The 24904-nt window shown below is 42.0% G+C and overlaps 1 protein-coding gene and 1 non-coding gene across 3 annotated transcripts in view; one reads left to right on the top strand and one right to left on the bottom strand.

The window, feature by feature from the left end:
• SV2C (synaptic vesicle glycoprotein 2C) overlaps positions 1-24904 on the top strand; it is a 276999-nt gene that overhangs the window by 94974 nt on the left and 157121 nt on the right. For both annotated transcript variants that reach the window (XM_010352825.2, XM_030927481.1), the window contains one exon: positions 20916-21096. In XM_010352825.2, coding sequence (XP_010351127.1) covers positions 20916-21096 — 181 coding nt within the window. The remainder of the gene's footprint in view (positions 1-20915; positions 21097-24904) is intronic.
• Positions 20012-20076, bottom strand: LOC115896658. The gene has a single exon (XR_004056566.1). It is a non-coding gene; the product is annotated as a small nucleolar RNA SNORD36 (small nucleolar RNA).

The following is a 24904-nucleotide window of genomic DNA, read 5'->3' as shown; positions in this document are numbered from 1 at the left end:
AAATACATTTCTCGTAAGTCTGTTTTTCATGCATTTTGGGCCCAGTGGGGACACTAGGTGAGAGCCCCTACCTGTGACCTCTTCAGCATGTCAGTCTCAGTGTAGTCAGATGTACAGATGGGGCCTCGGGGCTCCAAAAGCAAGTGCTATGGTAGACAAGGTGGAAACTGCATGGCCTTTTATTACCTAATCTTGAAAGTCACATAGCATCACTTGTGTCATACGCTATTCATTCAAGCAGTTTCCCAGAATCAAGGAGAGGCAACATAGACTTCACCTTTTCGTGGGAAGAACATTACAGAATTTGCAGCTATGTTGTACAGTCATCAAACATGTACACAGGAGACGTCTCCATTCTATTACATGTTAGAGTAAATTTCTTTTCTCTTTCAGGTGTAGTATTTCCAAAATATTTTTCCCACCATTGAGTTTTATAGCAGTGGCTCCCAGTCTTTTGGATTTTTAATTCCAGTTAAAAAAAAAAAAAAGAATGAGGAAGATTGACAGAGGGAAGTCCACCTTTATTTTACTAAGGAAGAATATTTAAAAATCATGATTGCAATAACATGCACACTACTCTTTATACTCACTATCATTTTATAAAACAAAAGGCATGTTCATATCAAAATAATAGGAAGGACATGTTCTTAAAGGACCTTTTTTAAATTGAGTAAATTTATCTTTATGAAAAAGACATATTTTCCTTATTTTTCTTGTTTAACTGCAGGCTAGTGGAAACTTTCTCATGGAGCCTGTCTGTTCAGTAGATTGGATTTGGAAATTATTCTTCTAGACAAAAGGTCTCAAGTATGCCACTCATACTTTCTTGGGACACTCAAGATGTTATGGTCATAATTTCATGTTTGAGTTAGTTCTGTCAATTGCATAGCTTTATGTGAGGAAGACTGCAGTTTGAGTTCAACCTTCTACATTAAATCAATGAGGTTTTACTGATTTTTAAAATGTGCCTAGAATAGTATAGTCTCATGGAATTTCAGAATAGGATGCCATAATACATAGTTCCTGCCACGACTCAAATTGAAAATTTAGTATAGAGATAGGACTGATGTTTATGAAATGCTCATAAATAATGCAAGTTAGAATGTGGGTGAGAATGTATAGGAGTTACCCATGCAAACTAGAGTAGTCTGGGTGTCTTCACAAAGAATGTGGAGGTGAAGTTCAAGGTACAGGATTTGGATGAAAGGCAAGAGGAGCATGTTGCATATATGATTGATTGAATGAGGATTTGTGGATAAGAATGAATGAACGAATGCAGCGTGCTCAGGGGCCATTTAGGGATTCTAGGGTGCAATGGTTTTTAACATGCCTTATCTTAGGTTTCAGAGCAGAAAACAAAATGGATTCAGCATTGTTTTCTGCTTGTTTTTGAGTCACAATATAATAATTGATTAAAATTCCTACTTTTTTCTTACTCTCAAAGTGACTAAATTTTTCTCTGAGAAGCAGATGGCTGACTGCTCATTCTAGACATAAATCCTTAATAGTCATAATAAAAAGAATCAGCTACTAAGTAACAGCTTCAGTACTGTGGGTCAGCACTTGAATATCTGGGTGACCTTTCCTAAAATGCCTAAGTGTGCTTCTGACAGTTTGGGATCCAGGAGCCCTCATGTGATGCTTCATCACTAATGACAAAATAAATCGCAAGTATTGAGAAGCGCTGCCCTGAATTCACCTCGACTTTGCCACCAGTAATGGATTAGGAGCAACATCCATTAGTGCAAGGTAGATCCTGATATTTATTCACTCACTGCCCTGAACTGACAACTTAGGTGTCTGCCTGTTTCAGAAAACAAAAGGTCACATAGGAGTATCAGTAATGGCCCTGCTGGATTTTCTCTTTAGACATTTACTGGAATCTATTATGATCTAGTCTGGTTATTTTGATATCTGCCATCTGAACTTTAAAAACAACAACAGAAAAAAAACTTACAGATAATTTTTTAAGAGAGGGATCTTGGAGGCTTCATGCAATTATTTTCCTATTAATGTTGATCGAGCACTGTGATCTTTGAGTTCATTTTCAGACCTGTTTTCCTGCCATATACAATCATGTTCCCAGCATCTAGAAATGCCCAGACTTAAGCAGTGAGAGTCCCTGCCCCTCCAGGCCTTTCTGTTGCTGTAAAATATCACAAGATTTAATATTAACATATATCAAAGATGATTTTCTTGTTCTGTTCCTCTAAAATACCAGTTCCTTTTAGATTTTTATGCTTTGTTTATTCGCTGTGGTGATATTAATATAAAGGAGACTTTTCTGGAAAAAAAAACACTTTTAAGGTAGCTATGCTTAAACTTAAGATTAATACACTTCTCATAAGTCTGTTTTTCACACATTTTCTGACAACAAGGCACATAGTAGCACTTTTCTTCCATACTAGCCCACTCTTCCGGCAGCATAAGCCCTTTGCTATGGTCCATTATATCTGCCGCTGTGGTTTCAAGGCAATCATGTCCGTATTAATATACTTGATGCTTTTCTTCTATCTTCACTGATATCCTGTGCTGATGCATTTGCCCCAGTTCTTTTCAGTCCAGTGACATGGTGCCCTCTCACTCCTCTGAATTGCAGTTGTGCTTAGCTACATCCCTGGCCTCCCTTCTCTCGCTGCCCTCTCTGCTTTCATCTCCTGCTCTCTGCCTTCGTCATTCCTCCTGGCCCAAGACTGCCCCTTCAACTTTGCGAGTGACCTCTTCCAGGACGGGCCCAAAAGTCCTTTCTGGACTCTCATGCTGTGGACACCGTTGAACAGCCTTTCCTCTTCAGTTTTTCTTCTGAGGTCTTCTCTGCTCTATTCAGACCCCTTTTCTTATTTCCTTGTCCACACTTTCTTACCTCTGACTTCTTTTCCTTCTTGTCCTCTAAATGTCACTATCCTCAAGGGTTGACTCACTTCTTCTTGGTCGTATCATTTGAGCCTGGGTCATATCCTTTCACTTATTCTTGCAGGGAAATCACATTTTGCAAGGCTCTCAACTGCCCTGCTATGCTGCCACCTCCCAAGTATGTCTCTTCCTTTCCTCACCGCAGTCTGGGTGTTACACTTTCCATTGCCTCTCAGCCACCCCCCCACCTGTTTAATTAATACACACCTAACCTCAGCAAACGCTTCCTCTAGAGCAGGGGTCCACAAACAACAGCCCACAGCTCAGATCCAACCCTCTGCCTGATCGTGTAGATAAAGGTTGGTAGGAACACAGCCACACCCATCTGTTCACGTGTTGTCTATGGCTGGTTCCATGCCGCAACAGCAGAGCTGAGTCGTTGCAGTAGAGTCCGTATGGCCCACAGAGTCTGAGATATTTACTACCTGGCCTTTTACAGAAAGTCTGCCGGTCCGGCTCTACAGTGCCCTAGTGCTTTTCACACTGGGGCTATTAGTCTGTTTTCACACCGCTAGAAAGAACTACCTGAGACTGGGTAATTTATGAAGACAAGAGGTTTAACTGGCTCATAGTTTCACAATCTTAACAGGAAGCATGGCTAGGAGGCCTTGGGAAATTTACAATCTTGGCAGAAGGTGAAGGGGAAGCAAGCATGTCTTACCGTGGTGGAGCAGGAGAGAGAGGGAGGCAGGGATGTGCTGCACTTTTACACCATCAGATCTCATGAGAACTCTCTCAGGAGACAGCACTAGGGGGATAGGGCTAAACCATTAGAAGCCAACCCTATGATCAACCACTTCCCACCAGGCCCCACGTTCAACATGTGGGGATTACAATTCAACATGAGATTTGGGTGGGGACAAAGAGCCAGACCATAGCAGGCTTTGATTGCTTTCCTTCCCCACTCAGGAACCCATAAGTGACTCCCCATTGTCTGTATAAGTAATTTAAATGCTTTTGCTTTGATATTTAGGAGTCTTCTCTTACTCATGCAGCCTAATTATATTTCTTCACACACAAAACCCAGTCACTCCTGCCAGACACCGACCCTCCTGACCTTTCCAACCTTCTCATGCCTCCTATGTTAGACCTTCTCCAGGACTGTTGTGTAGTCCTGAAAGAAAGCAAAAATGCCATTCCACCTATCCTCTCATTGTTCATATTCTCTTTGGTTTTTATTTTTATTTTTTGAAGCTCCTGAAGCATTTCCTGATGGTCATCTGTATTGACCACCACTTTATTGATTTGCATGTGTTGCCTGCTCTGCCCTATCCTGCCCTGTTCACATGGAGTAGAATGAGGGTTTCTGTTGTGAACATCTTCCTCACTTGTTTAAGACATGGCACCCCAGACCTACCCTCCTCTTGTATTTCCTTTATCAATTTTGTTATGACCTATCCCAAGCTGGAATCCTTAATGTGAACTTCAAATCTTCTTTGCCTCACCTGTCAGTTTACAACAACTATGGACTCTGATGACTTAAAATACTTCCAGCCTTTTCTCTCTTCTCCAAGCCTACTCTCTTTTCCCTGCCTTAGACCAGGCAGCCATCATTTCTTCCCTGGCCTACTGGAGTTATTTGCTCAGGGATATTCCTTCAGCTGGTCTTTTTTCCAGGGTCAGGACTAGAATGAAGAAAGCGAGGTGCCTCGGGCGTAAGATGAAAGGAAGCACACGCTCTCCGAGTTGTTCACTTTCAGAGCGGACAGGTGAGAGTGAGGCTCCTTAAATTTTGTGCTCCAGGCACTTCAGGAGGCTCAGTGACCTGCCCTAGTCCTGGTGGCCTTTCTTCCTCCCTGTGTTAGGCTATTCCTGCATTGCTGTAAAGAATACCTGAGACTGGGTAATTTATAAAGAAAGGGTGGTGATGCTGCAGGCTGTAGAGGAAGCAGAGCGGCATCTGTTTCTGGGGAGGCCTCAGGAAGTTTCCAATCATGGTAGAAGGTGAAGTGGGAGCAGGCACGTCACATGGTGAAAGTAGGATTGAGAGAGAGAGAGAGAGAGAGAGAGAGAGTGTGTGTGTGTGTGTGTGTGTGAGAGAGAGAGAGAGAGAGAGTAGGGGGAGGTGCTACATACTTTTAAATGACCACATCTCATGAGAACCTACCGTCTCTTTTTTTTTTTTTTTTTTTTTGAAGCAAAGTCTCACTCTTGTTGCCCAGGCTGGAGTGCAGTGGCGGGATCTTGGCTCACTGCAACTTCCACCTCCCGGGTTCAAGCGAGCCTCCTGAGTAACTAGGATTACAGGTGCCCACCACCACACCCGGCTCACACCCAGCTAATTTTTTTTGTATTTTTAATAGAGACAGGTTTCACCATGCTGGCCAGGCTGGTCTCAAACTCCTGACCTCAGGTGATCTGCCCGCCTCAGCCTCCCAAAGTGCTGAGATTACAGGTGTGAGCCACCATGCCCAGCCAAGAACCTACCATCTTGAAGACAGCACTAAGACATAAAGGATCCACCCCTATGATCCAAACACCTCCCACCAGGCCCCACCTCTAGCACTGGGGTTTGTGCTCTCAAACCCGCCCAAATCTCGTGTTAATTCCAGTTTAACATGAGATTTGGGCATGACAAATATCCAAAGTATATCACCCCCTCTACACTCCCCTTCTCTCCATCTTTCCTCCTTGCATTTTATCCTCTACACAGTTACTAAAATGATATTTTAAGGTACAGATAATATCTAGTCTGTTTTTCAGCTGCCCCAAGGGTAAAGCTCCACTCTTTGTGTTGACTCCAACTTCTCCTCCAGCCTTTTCTCTTGCCACTCTCCCACGAATTCCACATTCCATCTACCCTGAACTACCTAGAGTCCTCTTAGTGTGCTGTGCTCTGACACACTTCCAAACCTTTGAAGATGATATTCTTCCCTCCCTTGGAACTTTCCTCAGAGAGTGCCTTTTACTTGGAGGCTTCTCATTCATTATTCAAAACCCAGTACAACCATCACCCTCTATGTGAAGCTTTTCAGAATTCCCTAGAACTAATTAAGTAGTCTTTCCTTTTTTCCCCTTAAACATAATGTACTCACCTTAATTATAGCACGTGTTTCATTCTGTGGTAATTACTTTTTGCATGTTTTTAATCTCCCAGGAAACCAAAGGTTCAAAGCCCCGGCTTCATATTAGAATTGATGGAAAGCTTTTAAAAAATACTGTCATCTGAACCCTATGCCAAAACCTTGGCATTAAGCTTCACACTGCCTCTTGGATAGAGAAGAAATAGCAATAGATAAATAACCTCTGGGTGTGGCCTGGCATCAGTGTTTTGTTTTTCCTAAAGCTCTTCAGATGATTCCAATGATCAGCCAGAGTCTGAAACCTTGCTGGACTAGGCAGTGATCTGCTGGAGAGTGAAAACCATGTCCTGTTCAAGTTTGTGGACCTTGCCTCCCTCCCTACCCTCATACCTTGCAAGATGCCTGGTTTATAGCAGGAACTCAAGCAAGAGCTGTGGAATTAATGATCACCTGCTTCTTTTGTTGGGTCAGTGATTGGAATCATTGAAAATTAGGTTCAGTCTATTACCATTTGTATTAGTCCATTCTCCTACTGCTATAAAGAAATACCTGAGACTGAATAATTTATAAAGAAAAGAGGTTTAATTGACTCACAGTTCTGCATGGCTCAGGAGGTCTCAAGAAACTTGTAAAACTCTCAGATCTCATGAGAATTCACTCACTATCATGAGAACAGCATGAAGGAGACCAACCCCTTTATTCAATTATCTCCACATGGTCCCACCCTTGACACGTGGGGATTATTTCAATTCAAGATGAGATCTGGTGGGGACACAGAGCCAAAGCAAATCATTGTACCCCAAGCTCCTCCCAAATCTCATGTCCTCGCATTTCAAAACACAATCATGCCCTTCCAACAGTCCCCCAAACTCATTTCAGCATTAACCCAAAGATCCAAGTCCAAAGTCTCATCTGAGACAAGGCAAATCCCTTCTCCCTATGAGCCTGTAAAATCAAAAGCAAGTTAGTTACTTCCTAAATATAATGGGGGTACAGGCATTGGATAAATACACAGATTCCCAATGGGAGAAATTGGCCAAAATGAAGGGCCTACAGGCCCTATGTGAGTCCAAAATCCAATAGGGCAGTAGTTAAACCTTATCGTTCCAAAATGATTTTCTTTGATTCCATGTCTCACATCCAGGTCACACTGATACAAGAGATGGGCTCCCACAGCCTGGGGCAGCTCAGCCCCTGTGACTTTGCAGGGTACAGCCCCCTCCTTGCTGCTTTCATGGACTGGCATTGAGTGTCTGCAGCTTTTCCAGGCCCATGGTGCAAGCTGTTGGTGGATCTACCATTCTGGGGTCTGGAGGATGGTGGCCCTCTTCTCACAGCTCCGTTAGGCAGTGCCACAGTGGGGACTCTGTATGGGGGCTTCTACCCCACATTTCCCTTCCTTACTACCCTAGCAGAGATTCTCCATGAAGGCTCTGCCCTTGTAGCAAACATCTGCCTGGACATCCAGGAGTTTCCATACATCCTTGGAAATCTAGGCAGAGGTTCCGCAACCTTAATTCTTTTTTTTTTTTTTTGAGACGGCGTCTCGCTCTGTCGCCCGGGCTGGAGTGCAGTGGCCGGATCTCAGCTCACTGCAAGCTCCGCCTCCCGGGTTTACGCCATTCTCCTGCCTTAGCCTCCGGAGTAGCTGGGACTACAGGCGCCCGCCACCTCGCCCGGCTAGATTTTTGTATTTTTTAGTAGAGACGGGGTTTCACCGGGTTAGCCAGGATGGTCTCGATCTCCTGACCTCGTGATCCACCTGTCTCGGCCTCCCAAAGTGCTGGGATTACAGGCTTGAGCCACCGCGCCCGGCCAACCTTAACTCTTGACTTCTGTGCATGCCCAGGCCCAATACAACGTGTAAGCTACCAAGACTTGGGGCTTGCACTCTTTGAAGCAATAGCCTGAGCTATATTCTGGCCTCTTTCAGCCACAGCTGGAACTGAAGCAGCTGGGATTCAGGGCACCATGTCCCAAGGCTGCACAGCAGCCCATGAAACAATATTTGCCTCTTAGGTCTCCAGGCCTGTGATGGGAGAGGCTGCCATGAAGATCTCTCACATGTCCTGGAGACATTTTCCCCATTGTCCTGGTGATTCAATGGGGGAAATCACCATTGAATTCAGCTCCTGTTACTTATGCAAATTGCTGCACCAGGCTTGAATTTCTCCCCAGAAAATGGGTTTTTCTTTTCTATCACATCATCAGGCTGCAAGTTTTTCAAACTTTTCTGCTCTGCTTCCTCTTGAACACTTTGTGGCTTAGAAACTTCTTCCACCAGATACCCTAAATCATCTTTCTCAAGTTCAAACCTACACAGATCACTAGGGAAGGGACAAAATGCCACTATTCCCTTTGCATAGCAAGAGTGACCTTTGGGAACTAGTGACTCTAGTTCCCAAGAAGTTCTTCGTTTTCATCTGAGACCACCTCAGCCTGGACTTCATTGTCCATTTTGGTCAAAGCCATTCAATAAGTCTCTAGGAAGTCCCAAGCCTTCCCACATCTTCTTCTTCTGAGCCCTCCAAACTGTTCCAGCCCCTGGCTCATACCCAGTTCTAAAGTCGTTTCCACATTTTCGGGTATCTTTAGAGCAGTGCTTCACTATCCAGTACCAATTTACTGTATTAGTCCATTCTCACACTACTGTGAAGCAATACCCAAGACTGAGTAATTTATAAGGAAAAGAGGTTGGCCCGGCATGGTGGTTCATGTCTGTAATCCCAGCACTTGAGGAGGCCAAGGCGGGCAGATCACCTGAGATCAGGAGTTTGATCCCAGCCTGGCCAACATGGTGAAACCCCGTCTGTACTAAAAATCCAAAAAGTAGCTGGGCATGGTGGCACAGATCTGTGATCCCAGCTACTCAGGAGGCTGAGGCAAGAGAATCGCTTGAATCCAGGAGGCAGAGGTTGCAATGAGCTGAGGTTACACCACTGAACTCCAGGCTGGATGACAAAGCAAGACCCTTTCTCAAACAAACAAAGAAAGAAACAAAAGATATTTAATTGACTCACAGTACCACAGGGATGGGGAGGCCTCAGGAAACTTACAATCATGGTGGAAGGCACCTCTTCACAGGACAGCAGGAGAAAGAATGAGTGCTGACCAAAGCGGGAAGCCCCTTATAAAACCATCAGATCTCATGAGAACTCACTCACTATCATGAGAACAGAATGAGGGAACCACCCACATGATTCAATTATTTCCCCCGGTACTGCCCTTGACACATGGGAATTATTACAATTCAAGGTAAGATTTGGGTGGGGACATAGAGCCAAAACATTTCACCACTTTTCTCCCTCAGCACAGAACTTGGACTGGGAGAACCTCGCAAGAGATGGGGATCCCATTGGTGTTGAACTGATATGTGATGTCCATGGTACACCACAAGGTGACTTGCTTTAATGTTCTTGATTCCTAAGACTTTTTAAAAAATTGCTTCAAATAACAAGGGGGCCTGCAGAGCCATACATGCACAAAACACTGTAATGTCTCCTCCCCTGTCCAATGGGCATGCTGTACAAACAGCCATTTGAGGAACAACATTAGAGAATAGATTGGGCTTCATTATTAGGACTCTTCTTCTACAGTTTGCTCTTTGGATTCAGGAAAAGTGTCTTAGGCCCGCATGTGCTTTTTAGTGCCCAGGTGAACTTAGGTAACAATTAGCACTATTGCTTGACATGGCATTATCTGCCCATGTTTGGTCTCTGCCTGGACCAGCAAACTTAAATGTCAGGCTTTCCTAAGGTAAAAGTCAAAGATGTGCTGTAGATTGCATCTGATATTTACAGTTCTTTCTAGCTAAGATGAGCTGGCTTTTGTTGTAAATATTCTCTCATGCAAATTAGAAAGGTTTTCCCCCTTCGTACATATACCTTTGCTGTTATTACTTTCTTTGGTTTTGTTTGATTTTGTGAAAGTCCATAGATGCTTTTGAACACATAATGGCCCCTACCTGTGGCTACTAAAAATAGTAATTGAAAAAAGTGAGCGATCAATTTTGGAAGCCTATTAATTATGTATTTAAATAGTTTCAAATTGCAGAAAAATGTGTCTTTGGGATTTAGGAAATTAGATGACTCTTTCAGTGCTATTTCAGGTGTCTTCTTTTCAGAACTTCAGTTAAGGAAGGTGGAAAGTTGTCATTTCACTTTTTTTTACCATTCCAGAGCCATCTTCTTTTCTTCTTGCTTTTTCTTTTCCATCACTATTTTATTTCTCCACTTTTCTCTTTACCTGATGCCAATAGTGATATTAATAATTGTTGGTTGGGTGCAGTGACTCATGCCTGTAATCCCAGCACTTTAGGAGCTAAGGGCAGGTAGATTGCTTGAGCTCAGGAGTTAGAGACCAGGCCTGGGCAATGTGGTGAAACCCCATCTCTACCAAAAATACAAAAAATTAGCTGGACATGATGGCACACACCTGTAGTCCCAACTATTTGGGAGGCTGAGGTGGGAGGATCACTTGAACCTGAGAGACAGAGGTTGCAGTGAACTGAGATCACACCCCTGCACTCTAACCTGGGTGACATAGTGAGACCCCATCTCAAAAATAATAATAATAATTGTTGCTTATTGAACAACTGAATGTTTTACATGGTACTAAGTACTTTATCCCATTTAATCTCTCAAAACCCTGTGAAGTAGGTACTGTTATTAGCCCCACTCTACAGAGAAGAAAACTGAGGCACCACAAGGAAATTAAGTAACTCTAGGTCGCACAGCTAGGAACTGGTAGGGGAAGGGTTCAGATCTAAGCCATCTGTTCTGAGAGCCCAGGCTCTTAATTGTTTGCTGTCTGACCCAAAGTTCAGAGTGGTAAATGGTGGTGGAATAAAGACTAAGGATACTGCAATTGATTTAAAAAATAATAACAGTTATTTTTCTTGCCCCATCTTAACCCCCATTACTTTAATAATGGGTTTACTTCTCAGCACTATTAATGAAAGAATTTAATACAACAAGTACTGAGCTTGAGATTTCATGCTATCTTTTCTAATCAGACACAGAATTTGTAACCACTAATGACAAAAAATAGCAAATTGTGGATAACAAGGAGATGTTACAGCCTACTTAGCATCTTGGGTGGGGGGCAGGGACAGCTGGAGAGGGACAGTGGCCCCTGGAGTCAGCCTTCTATGGACTCTGATGGAGTCTGGCCAAGGGAAGACCACACTCAGCCAACTATTTAGGGATTCCAGGAGCAGGGACAACAGGGCAGCAGCTGCGAAAGCTTACACATCAGTGAGTGGGTGGGGAGGGTCCAGAAGAGGCCAACAAGGGAGGGAGGCACCCCACTCCTACCTCCATGCAGACAGAAAGGAAAGGCTGGGCCAACAGTTTGCAGGACTAACTGACCCAACATCTAGCCCAAACCAAATATTTGACCCAGAAGGAAGCTAGAAGACTGGCCTGAGATCCTAAGTCTAGTTAGAGAGAGACTAGAACTAGTCCAGGGTAACTTGGCCCTCATTCCAGGGATTTTTCTAGTATAAAATGAAAAAAAAAAAAAAAAAGACTCCTTCTTTGAGGAAATAGGAGAGAGGGAGCTTACACTGATATGTAAGCTTTCACAGCTGCTGCCCTGCTGTCCCTGCTCCTGGAACCCCAAAATGGTTGGCTGAGTGTGATCTTCCCTTGGCTTCCTAGAATTGACCTTAAGAAGATATCATTTTCAGTGTTGCCTTTAGTAATAAGACAAACCAATTTGCAGTGACTATTCCAGTGGCTGATTTCTGTAAGCACAAAGCGTACCTTAGGGGTCTTCAGAGGCATGGTAGAAACCCCCTTACCTGACTAAATCAGGTCTGGTAATTAGTTGGTTAGTAGAAAAGTTGGTAAAAGCAGGAAAACATGCAAAAATATAAATATGTATGTAAATATGGTGTTTTAACATATAAGCATACATTCATTTGACCATCTTTGGATGCAGAGTGAGACTTTTCCTCTGAGTTGGGCTCTTCAAACGAGTTCCCCATTGTTTTCTTTGCATCACTACAGTCATTCAGCAGCTTTGATTTTTAGTCTTAAGTTTCTTTAAAGTGGAGTGAGACCTTAAAAACACATGTGCCTCATCTGAGCACAGGATCCTTCATCTTAATGATTTTTCTCAGTCTTTTTTGTTTTGTATTGCTCACATTGCAGTGATTTTCTTTTGCAAGTCATCTTCCCCAAGTCTTTCTTACATTCACTTTCATAGAAATAGCTCCCTTTCCTTTCACACTCATATTTCATTATTTGTGTGATTGGTGTTAAATTAAATGCATAATTAATAACAAACAGAATTAGCATAAAAAAGTTGGGTACAAACATAGGCAACTCTTGAGAAGCATAAAGTGCTGCTGGTGGAAGCAGAAGGAAGATGGGTGAGTGAAAGGAAAACACTTTCAGTAATGATTTTTGGTGTGTTTGTGGGAGGGTTGGTTACTTTATTGGGTTGGTGAAATGAAAACTAGCCAAGTGATGTTAAAGGGAAAATTATTTGTAATGCTTGTTAAAGCATAGTCAGGACCATCACAACAGGTGTAGGGACCACTGCAACTGGTTTTGCAGTAGAGAAGAGAGATCAGGCTCAACTCCTAATACAAAAAGGGAAAGTGTGAATTTAGAGCCAAGGACCAGGGTGGGAGAGTTAGTGGATAGAAAATTACCAAGAGGGATCTACTGCCACACCACCCTGAATGCACCAGTCTTATCAGAAAATTACCAAGAGGAAACATCAGGGGTAAAGGAGATTTTGGGTAAATTGACCTAACTGGATTGACAGACCAGAGTGATCAGACATTGCCTAGAGGATCTGATCAGATATTGAAGATAACCAGCCATCTAGAGTCGGCGGTTCACCGACTTGGTGGGATTCTTGCTAAAACTGGGCAATGCAGAAATGAACACAAGTCCATACTTCATAGTCTAGTTGAGAAGAGAGGTCCAAAGACTAGGGTTTGGTCAAGGAGAGATTGTGTGTCAGTGGGCCTCTATTGTAGACATACCTCAGATTTGTGGAAGAAACTCTACCTTTGGGAAAATAAATGCACCTACTTCTTGTGAAAGGAATAATAACATCTAAAAAAAGAAGCATTATTTGACTAATAAAGCTTTATTTAATATGACAGTCCATATTATTATTTTCAACCATTTCCAGAAATGTCCTTTCATTCAGCAAAAATCTACTTTTATTTTTCTTTGACTCAAAAATTTTGTTTTAACCTAAGAATATCTGCATATAAAAAGTAAGTTTGATTGTCACCTCATGGATATTATCAATTGTATGAGTCAGTTCTCACACTGCTGTAAAGAAATACATGAGATGGACTAATTTATAAAGAAAAGAGGTTTAATTAGTTCACAGTCCTGCTGGTTGTACAGGAAGCATGGCTAGGGAGGGCTCAGGAAACTTACAATCATGGTGGAAGGCAAAGGGGAAGCAGGCATGTCTTACATGTCTGGAACAGAAGGAAGAGAGAGAGAAGAGGGAGGTGCTACACACTTTTAAACAACCAGATCTCATGAGAACTCACTCACTATCACAAGAACAGAAAAGGAGAAATCCGCCCCCATGATCCAATCACCTCCTACCAGGCCCCACCTCCAACATTAGCGATTACAGTTTGACATGAGATCTGGGAAGGGACATAGACCCAAACCCTATCATTCTGCCTCTGGTCCCTTTCAAATATCATGTCCTTCTCACATTCAAAATACAATTATGCCTTCCCGACAGTCTCCCAAAATCTTAACTCATTTCAGCATTAACTCAAAAGTCCAAAGTCTCATCTGAGACAAGGCTAATCCCTTCCACCTATGAGCTCATAAAATAAAAAACAAGTTAGTTACTTCCAAAATACAATGGAGGTACAGACATCGGGTAAGTACTGCCATTCCAAAACAGAAAAACCAGCCAAAAGAAATGGGCTACAGTTCCCTGTAAGTCCAAAACCCAGCAGGAGAGTCATTAAATCTTAAAGCTCCAAAATAATCTCCTTTGACTCCATCCAGGTTTCAGATCCAGGTCACACTGATGCAAGAGATGGGCTCCAAAGGCCTTGGGCAGCTCTACCCCTGCGGCTCTGCAGGGCTCAGCCCCCATAGCTGCTCTCAAGGGCTGGCATTGAGCACCTGTGGCTTTTCCAGGCACACAGTGCAAGCTGTTGGTGGATCTACCATTCTGGGGTCTGGAGAATGGTAGCCCTCTTGTCACAGCTCCACTAGGCAGTGGCCCTGTGGGGACTCTGTGTGAGGTCTCCAACCCCACATTTCCCCTTTGCACTGCCCTAGTAGACGTTCTCCATGAACCTCTACTAGGAAGTAACCTGCACTAGAAGTGTCACTTCTGCAGCAGACTTCTACCTCAACATCCAGGCTTTTCCATACATCTTCTGAAATCTAGGCAGAGACTGCCAAGCCTCAGCTCTTGTACTCTGCACACACATAGGCTTAACACCACATGGAAGTTGCCAAGGCTTACAGCTTGCACCCCCTGAAGCAGCAGCCTGAGTACCTGGCCCCCTTTGAGCCACGGCTGGAGGTGGAGCAGATGGGATGCAAGGAGCAGTGTCCCGAGGCTTCACAGGGCAGCAGAGCCCTGGGTCTGGCCCAGGCCCACAGAACCATTCTTCCCTCCTAGGCCTCTGGACCTTTGATGGAAGGGGGATACCATGGAGGTCACTGAAATGCCTTTGAGGCATTTTTCCCATTGTCTTGGCTATTAGCAATTGACTCTTCTTATGTAAATTTCTGCAGCCTGTTTTAATTCCTCCCCTGAAAGTTAGTTTTTCTTTTCTAAAGCATAGCCAGGCTGCAAATTTTCCAAACTTTTACACTCTGCTTCCCTTTTAAATATAAATTCCAGTTTCAGGTCATTTATTTGCTCATGCCTATAAACATATGTGATATATATAATATAATATAATATGTATTATGTATTTTATATATTATGTTATATATAATATGTATATAAACATACATATATGTAAACATGTACATATTCAGGTCATTTATTTGCTCATGCATATAAACATACATGATATATATAATATAAATATAATATGTTATATATTATGTATTTTATATATTATATATTGTGTATAGATACACATATGTATATAAACATATATGTATATAAACATATATTATATATAATACATAATATATAACATATATTATATATATTGTATATATGGGGAAGAGTGGGAGGGGACAAGGGATAAAAGACTACAAATATGGTGCAGTGTATACTGCTTGGGTAATGGGTACACCAAAATCTCACGAATCACCACTAAAGAAGTTACTGGTGTAACCAAATACCACCTGTACCCCAATAACTTTTGGAAAAATAAAAAGTGAAAAAAAGCTGCCGGGCCACATCTTGAATGCTTTGCTGCTTAGAAATTAGTTCCACCAGATATCCTAAGCCATCTCTCTCAAGTTCAAAGTTCCACAGATCCCTAGAGCAGGGCACAATGCCACCAGTCTCTTTGCTAAAGCATAGCAAGAGTGACCCTTGCTCCAGTTCCCAATAAGTTCCTCATTTCCATCTGAGACCTCCTCAGCCTGGAATTCACTGTCCTTATTGAAATCAGAATTTTGGTCACAACCATTTTAAAAGCCTCTAGGAAGCTCCAAACTACCCCTCATCTTCCCATCTTCTTCTGAGCCCTCCAAACTGTTCGAACCTCTGCCCATTACCCAGTTCCAACACTGCTTCCCATTTTTAGGTGTCCTTATAGCAATGCCCCACTTCTTGGTGCCAATTTTCTGTATTAGTCCATTCTCGCACTGTTATAAAGAAATGCCTGAGAATGGGTAATTTATAAAGAAAAGACGTTTAATTGGCTCATAGTTCTTCAGGCTGTACAGGAAGCATGGCTGAGGAAGTCCTCAGGAAACTTACAATCATGGTGGAAGGCAAAGGGGAAGCAGCCAGGTCTTATATGTCTGGAACAGAAGGAGGAAAGGGAATAAGAAGCAGGCATGTCTTACATGTCTAGAACAGAAGGAAGATGAAAAAGGGGAAGGTACTACACACTTTTAAACAACCAGATCTTGTGAGAACTCATTCACTATCACAAGAAAAGCAAAAGGGAAATCTACCCCCATGGTCTAATCATCTCCCAGGCCCCACTTCCAACATTGGGAATTACAATTTGACATGAGATTTGGGCAGGGACACAGACCCAAACCTTATCATCAATGAATTCGGAATACCAATACAGAATGGTTTTCATTGAAAATCAGTTTATAAATAAATGGTGCAAGGAATTCTAGAGTAATGCATTAGCCTTGGGTAATTGAAGTACTTAAAACAATTTTTAAAAACTGAGGGGTTAAAAGTTGGTGTGAGAAAAACACTATATATCATTTCCTGAAGTTGTTCTGTTTTGTTTAAATATGGTTTAAAATGGTGTTGAGGGAAAAGACATGTCCCCTTAGGGATTGTCAGAAAGAATCAAAAGCAGCTTAGCAAAGACACAGAAATGTAAATGTGATATTTATCAGGGGAAATAAGGGTATGATTAGATAAAATGGAATCAGCCTTCATGTCAGAAAATACCTTAATGAGGAAGCCATATTTGAGGCCTTTGTGTCGTCTTCTGAAAGACTAACAACCTGGACTGATCAGGAATGGCCTTCACCAGAACTATGATAGGAAGAGTAGGCTGAGTTTATTTCTCAGGTCAGGTTCAACCTGAAAGCGCAGCTGAATTAAAGTCTTCATTAAATTCATGAAAGGATACAAGAGTCACAGCCTGGCCTTTTCTAACATTGCTCTCCTGGAATTGAAAGGAAAGTCAGCTTCTAGTTCTGTGGAAGGCAGGTCCCAGGGGAGGTGAGCAACTTCTAATTCCACAGCTCCTGCTTGCCCTTTTGAGAACTCCAGCTCATCTAGCAGGTCTTGCCTGTTTCACATCTTTGGAATTAAAATACTCTGTAGCCTTCATCTCCTCCCCTCAAACATGTATTAAATAAATACAAACTTTAAGTTAAAAATATATTAGAAAGGTTGTCTGTTTTATTGGAAAGCATCCTCAGATTCTAAGGTGTGCACAGATCACTTGGGGGTCTTATTCAAATGCAGACTTTGAGTCAGTGGGTTTGGAGTAGAGTCTGAGAGTCTACATTTCCAGTAAGCTCCCCAGGGCAGGGGAGCAGAGACTGGTGTTACTGGTTCAGGGGTCATACTTTGAGAAGTGAGGATCTAAAAGACATGATTTCAAGTTCTGGCTTCTGACAATCTCAGTTTTCTCACTTGTAAAACGAGGGGCTTTGGATGAAGATACGTTTTAAGCTGCCCCTCTGCAGCATCTCAAGGCGCACAGAGCAGAGAAGGCTGGCGATTGTCCAGAGCTTGATCTCTGCTCTGAGTTTTCAAGGACCCCCCGTTATAACACTGTGAAGGTAGAAAGGAAAAGTGAATGAAAACAGGGAAGGAAGTACAGTTTGTGTCTGACAATCCCAGAGTGGTTACAGTTATTCACCTGATGCCTTTGCCAACATTCAAAGCTTTGTCTGGCTTTAATTAGATCACACGATCCACAAATGAATGTTCTAATTGTGCTGTGTTTGTCTCCAATAAGCTGTTGGGTAGGATTAATTTTTTCCACAGAATGCCCAACGGAACAGTTCAGTTTTCAATACAAATTAAGTGTAGTCACAAAAGATTACTACCTTTAGATCTTAAAAATATTGTTAAACAGAGTGCAAGTGAAGACACAGTTTGATATGACACTTTTTATACTAACCGTGTCAGTCATGGAGGAATTTAATACCACCTTGAAATATTTCTTATCCTTCAGATTCCCCTCTGATGTTCTCTTGTTAGTGAAATCTTCCCAGAGGCCACGTGAGAATTAGTGGCCACCTCCTGCCCCTCGCCTCCCATTTACACTGCTGTTGGGGTGCACACCACATGGTTAGGCTTGGGCTCATTTAGTTTTGTATCCGTTTGTGTCCTCTGAATTACGAACTCCTTAAGCCGTCCTGACAGAGTAGGAAGAAAATTTGGATGACTTGGAGCACAGGTACATGAGTTTACACTTCTGCATTGTTTTGTTCTGATCCTATGATCCCAGGAGGCCATGGATGTTTCACTGCCTTCGTTTTTGATAAGCCACTTATCCCAGACTGTAAATCCCATACTCTCAGGGGTCTGAAAGTCCAATATGCCTTCAGGGAAAGGGTGGTAGGAGGAATGCAGAAAGCAGTGGATGGTGAGAGTCTAGGGTGCAGTAGGAATCTTGATTAACCTGCCTTGCCCCGAGATCTCAGACGCACTTTCTTTAAACACAACAGGGTTGCGCTCAAGTAGAAATTAACACCCAACTAAAGACCTTGCTTCACATCACCTGGTTTCTGGTTTGCACATAACAGGGTTTCCCAAGCTGAGCTTAGCAGGAAGAACAATGGCAATATTCAAAATAATTAATAACAAGGATAGCCAGGGAATCAAAATAACATGTTTATAACTCTAAGTATTACCCTGTAGCATCAGGTTTTAACCACTAGTTGCTGGATCAAGGGAAAGTCCAGGACTTCCTAGTGGAAGGGCCAGGGCAGTTGAACCTGATGAAATAGAATATCAGTCCTGAGAAAGACCCCTAGGCTTTAGTCAGAGAAACATCTTTTCACAACCCTGGCTAGCCACTTACTCTCCATGAGATCAAGTTGAATAATCTGTCTGAGCCTTAGTTTTCTCATCTGTAAAATGGCTTAGTAATACTCACTTTGTGGGACTGTGGTGAGGACTAAGTGAACCAACATATGGAATGTTCCTGAAAGAGTGCCTGGCACAAGCAGATGCTCACTCAGTGAAAGTACTATACTTTCTGTTGTTTACTATTGTTTACTATTATCATTAAAAGATAGTAAGTGGTTATTGATTGAATGCAGATAGCTTGTCTCTCTGTTACTCATGCTTTCTGTAGTCAGATAATTCAGGTGGACCACAAGAGATCTTGGTTTACTATTGCCATCAAGGTGGCTTACCCCAGGGCTCAGGGGCTGGGTGGGGGCAGTTCTGAAGGACATAAGGAGAAAGGGATGGGGGAGGCTTTGTTCCCTGGGCTGGAGCTATATGAAAGACTCCCAAGTCTTTAGATCACAGCATCCACAGGCCACTCCTGATCTATAAAAGCTCACTTTCTGATTTGTAGGCATTTTAAAAGACACAGATATTCTTATAAAGATTCTTAGCTAGTGGTTATCTTCTGAGAGGCATGAGTGGCAAACTTGAGCCTCTTATGCTATAAATAAGAGATCTGCTACATAGGCATTTCCCTGGGTCAATCCCTCTGCTTTTGGAATCCCTTACACTGCACTGATACATTCTCTAAATTGTCTCCTGGACACGCACTGGGTCTCATGATATGAGGAATCTCTATTGGGAAGGATGATCTGTCTATAGTCAGTACCACAGTATGGAGAAAAATATACCCTCCCCACGCAGGCAAAGGTTGACCACCCCATTCTCTTTAGTAACCCAGTCTAAATAAAGGCAGCTTTTATTTTCTTATTTTACAATTGCTCTCAACATTCACCATTCACTGTAGCTGAGTGTACTCAGCTATCTGCAAAACAGCATCCCTGCATTATTGATGTGAGGGTCATGAGAGCTTGCCAAGTGTTTTTTTTTTCCATATTGCTTCTTTAACTGTGTGTTTACCAAACTAATTTGAGGGTACGTGTTCAAATAGGATAGTTCCCAAACTAATCTAAAGCAATAAATAAACTAATTTTTTTTACATTTTTGCTTAAATGCTACAGAGTATCTTGAATGTGCCTTTTACAATGATTCTTGGGTGAAGCATCAGAAAAAGTAGAAATGGATAAAAGATGAAGTAGCAGTTTTTTTAGTGCCACATCCAGATATAACAAACCTTCATATGTTATTTATGCCATCTCTCCTAGACATTTTTCACCCTTGTAGAAACCCTCTTGAACTGACATTTGCCACGTGGAATATTATTTCATCCTGAGAAAGATTCCGGACAGGGCCTGTGGCAAGTCTGGTTTTCTATTTTTTTGTTGTTGTTGTTTTGTTTTTCTTTTTATTCTTTTCTTTTTTTCTTTTTTCCTCAGATACAATATGACCACATGGTTTATTCAGGTGAAGAAATTCTTAATCATCATTGGCAAAGTTCTGTTTTTTTAGAAGAAGGTAAATTAGAAAATTCAAGTATATACTCACAATAACACCAAGAGGAACATCTATCCAACTCTGGATTTTCCATTTGTTTCCCTTAGTGATCAAAGCCAACCATGATAAGTTTAATATTTCCCATCACACTAAAGCTCTTTTCCTTCTCTTTAACCTCCTGACTCCAAAAAAGAGTCTTCTCTTATGGGCAGAGTTAGAAACTATTTTAAAATTAACTCATATAATCTCTAAACTCACCTTTCCTAACTCCCATAAAAGCAAGGGCTTCTAGGATGGACCACAGAGAAAGAACCCATGGAATCCTCTAGAGGGGTCTTGAGAGTCTGGCATTGGCCCAGGTCAGTGGCTACAGGCAGAGATTTGAAGCTGTCTGGAGGATCCACTGTGGCCTGGAAGCCCTTGACTTGGTCTCCCATCTTGGCCCTGTCATGGTGCTAGGCTGGGCATTTGAACCAAAGGTAACTTGACTGTGGGTCACATGCAAGGATGGTTCTGTATGGTGAGTTCTTATGCCTGCTGGCTCTGTACCCATCCCCCCAAAAATGGGCTGGAACATGACCATTTGGTCTTTTTGTGCATGCGATGGTAAAGGAAATGACTTCTCATCAGCTCATGCAATTGGTCATGGCTGACGTTAGTCCACAGAGCTTACTCTTCAACTTGAAAACTAATTACTATGTCTTGAAGGTTATATTTTTAAAGGAAATTTTCCCCATGCAAAATGCTGGAATGTATTTTGTTCCTTGTTCACTTGCTGTTACATGTGTCATTGACTCCCAATCTCTGATGTGTTTCTCTGTTTTCTGTGTGTTGCAGGCAGCATAGTGTACCTCGGGATGATGGTGGGGGCGTTCTTCTGGGGAGGACTGGCAGACAAAGTGGGAAGGAAACAGTCTCTTCTGATTTGCATGTCTGTCAACGGATTCTTTGCCTTCCTTTCTTCATTTGTCCAAGGTTATGGCTTCTTTCTCTTCTGTCGCTTACTTTCTGGATTCGGGTAAGGTTTTCTCCTTCATATTTTATAGTAATGTGTTTATTCTTCATAATTGAACACATTCTCCACTCTAGAGAACCTTATTAGGAGGAAATTAACCCTTCACACATCTCCCTCCACATCCTCATGTCAGCCCTGGAAGCCACAATGCTGTTTCTTAGAAATATAATTATCAATCTTTAAATACAGGAGCGAAGGGAACACACACCTGTTTTCATAGCTGATTATTACTTCTAGAAGATGAGTATTGTTTTAAATGGAATGCCATTTCTATGGTAGAACACATTCATACATATATGCTGCTTCTGAAAATTTAACATAAGTAGGAAATAGCTCTTGTCCTACCTGTTATGAATTAAAGGTCTGAACCGTTCAAGCGTGCTCTTTTTTTATTTTTTTATTATACTTTAAGTTCTAGGGTACATGTGCATAACGTGCAGGTTTGTTACATATGTATACATGTGCCATGTTGGTGTGCTGCACCCATCAACTCGTCAGCACCCATCAGTTCATCATTTATATCATGTATAACTCCCCAATGCAATCCCTCCCCCCTCCCCCCTCCCCATGATAGGCATGCTCTTAAATTCAGGATTAGAGTGTCTCAAACAAATGCTGTTTTATTGATCTATGTTAATTTGGCATATTTAACTTGGTAGAAAGCCTCCTTGAGACATAATTTTTAGTAAGTTCCTGACTTCTGTCGAATTAACAGAAGTTGCGCTATTACCCAAATACAGTGGTATAGTGTAGCTGATGGTGAAGTCATTTTCTTTAAAGAGCTTAAAGCACTTATTACTATACTAAATGAATTCATAAGCACAGAAAAACCTAATAGTTCAATAAAGAATATATGAGAAACTTGGCTTCAATAAGAAAAAAATGGTAAAAATATAAAATTTTTGTAATGAATGGGTACTAGACTTAATGCCTGGGTGACAAAATAATCTGTATAACAAACCCCCACGATACAAGTTTACCTCTATAACAAACTTGCACATATACCCCTGAACTTAAACGTTAAAAAATATATATATATACACACACATATATGTATAATTTTGATTCATAATTGAGAACTTAGAGACTTTTTTTCAAGATACCTAACACAAAATGAATCTGTAGGAATAATATACAATTTTAAAAACTAAATGAAGAAAGTGAGGGCAATGGGGGCTGGGTTATAAACTTTAAAAGCTGTCCGTTGTGGTTGTTGGTTATACACACCACAACCTACAAAGCAGAATACAGTTTTGTGAAAAGAGATCAGAGGACTATAGCATATCTTTCTTAATTATGTATAGTAAAATTTCCCATAGCTCCTCATATGCTACATTCTGCACACAGTGAGCACTTAGCAAATACTTGAGTAACTTGCACACATTTTAGGAGCTTTCCTTAGAATGAAGACAGTGCATTTCAGTAAACCAAGATGGCTGGAAAGTTTGGGAAAGTGTAAAATATTTTGTTATTGCGGGAAAAAAATGTTCAGAATCAGTCATTTGCTTTGTAGCAATGGAGAAAGGGGAGAGGAGGCTTTTTCTCCACAGGGGAGCCCCTTGGTGCTCAATTTCTGAGATTGGCTACATACGCTGCTAACTTGGAGATGGATTTTGGATCATGCACTCACAGGGTTTCAGCAGACCTAAATGTTGAATGATTGAATGATTGAATGAAATGAATGAATGAACAACAGATGTTATTTGCGGCTATTTGTTAAAGGACCTTCTCAGTGAGTAGGTCCATAGGATAAGACATTCTTGCCACCAGGAAGGGCCAAGCTTCCTTCTCCCTTTTATTATCTATGTAATACCACTAGCCTGTCAAGAGAAAACTAACAGCATAGGTGCTGAATTTTCCAGTCCTTTCAGTTTACAGTCTTTTTTGGGAAATTTAAGCAATATCCAAAGACCCAAAAGTACATGACTGTGATCAAATTATTGTGGCAATTTTAATTGCCAATCTGGATTGTGACATGGTCATCCCAATAGACTGTAGAGAAAAAGGTCCATTGTGGTGGCTGCAAAATACTCCAAACCAATGGACTGTCCAGAAGCAAATTCAAGGGCAACATAAAAGCAGAGACAACTTAGATGTATTCTTGATATCATCCTCATTCCTATTGCAGACAAATCATTTTTCAACCAGCAGGTCAGGACTGCTGGGGGCTGGGAATCAAGAAATCCAGGTGTGCCCTGCTCCTGCCCTTTATCATGGAGTCTTAGGAAAGTCACACAGGCTCTCCTGACTGCTTTTTCTTTTGTAAAAGAAGACATTAGGACTTTGCATTCTTACCTTGGAGTGTGAAGATCAAATGAGATGATGTATTGAAAGTACAAGGTAGAGAAGATAACGTAGGATAACGTTTAGAAACACTCACTCATAGTTTGGCGTTTCTTATCTCCTTTATTCCTCCTCCCATACATTTAGCTAAGCTGTCCTATGCTGATTGCCTCAGTATGACAGCAGGGGAGGAGGCAGAAAGAGACCCCTTTCTGGCTTTTAAATTTCAAGTCTGGCCCATGCAAGAAACAGAAAGGCCTAATCAGGGACAAAATATTTGGGAGAAAACATGGCAAGTAAAATCAAGCATAAATCAAGTTAATCTCTATAATAAATGGTGAGTACCTAGTCTGGGGGCAGGACTGAGGGGGAAGTCATGTGAGCTTAGTTACCTTAGTCCAGGTGGCAAAACCTCTGCAGAGTTTTGTGGGATCCAGCAGCTGAGAGGACCTGAGAAATGAAGTTATTAAGGAAAATGAGGGAAGAAATCTATATTGGTCAGCATTCTGCAAAGAGACAGAACCAATGGGAAAGAATGGATAGATTAGATGGATGGATGGATGGATGGATAGGTAGATAGATAGATAGATAGATAGATAGATAGATAGATAGATAGATAGATAGATATGAGAGAGGACTAATTAAGGCAATGGCTCATACAATTATGGAGGCTGAGGAGTCCCATGGTAGGCCTTCTGCAAGCTGGAAATGCTAGGATGCCAGTAGCATGGCTCAGTACAAGTTTGAAGGCCTCAGAACCAGGGAAGCTGATAATATGGCTCTCATTCCAAGGCTGAAGGCCTGATAACTCAGGGGGCTGCTAGTGCAAGTCCCAGAGTCCAAAGGCCAGAGAACCTGGACATCTGTTGTCCCAGGACAGGAGAGGAAGGATGTTCCAGCTCCCAGAGAGAACAAATCAGAATTTCCTCTACCTTTTTGTTCTCTCCAGGTTCACAACTGATGGGATGATACCCACCCATACTGAGGGCAGAACTTCCCCATTCAGTTTACCAATTTGCGTGCCAATCTCCTCCAGAAACACCCTCACAGACACACCCAGAAGTAATACTTTACTAGCTGCTGTAGTTTGCATGTTTGACCTTTCCAAATCTCATGTTGAAATTCGATCCCCAGTGTTGAAGGTGGGGCTTGATGGGAGGGTTTTAGGTCATGGAGGTGAATCTATCATGATTAGATTAATGTGAGTGAGTTATTGCTCTGTTAGTTCCCATGAGAGCTGGTTGTTTAAAAATAAGCCTGGCACCCCCAGCCCTCTCTTTTGCTCCCTCTCTCGCCACGTGATCTCTGCACATGCCAGCTCCCCTTTGCACTCTCCCCTGAGTGGAAGCATCCTGAGGCCCTCACCAGATGCCCAGTCTTCCAGCCAACAGAACCATAGCCAAATAAACCCCCTTTCTTTATAAATTGCCCCACCTCAGGTATTCCTTTATAGCAACAAAAATGGACTAAGACACCAGCTGTCTAGGTATATGTTAATCCAGTCAAGTTAACATGTAAAATTGACCAT

This window comes from Rhinopithecus roxellana, chromosome 3 (genome assembly GCF_007565055.1).
Source record: "Rhinopithecus roxellana isolate Shanxi Qingling chromosome 3, ASM756505v1, whole genome shotgun sequence".
NCBI lineage: Eukaryota > Metazoa > Chordata > Mammalia > Primates > Cercopithecidae > Rhinopithecus > Rhinopithecus roxellana.
The sequence above is the reverse complement of the archived record's forward strand: the minus strand, read 5'-3'. Positions and strand labels throughout refer to the sequence as shown.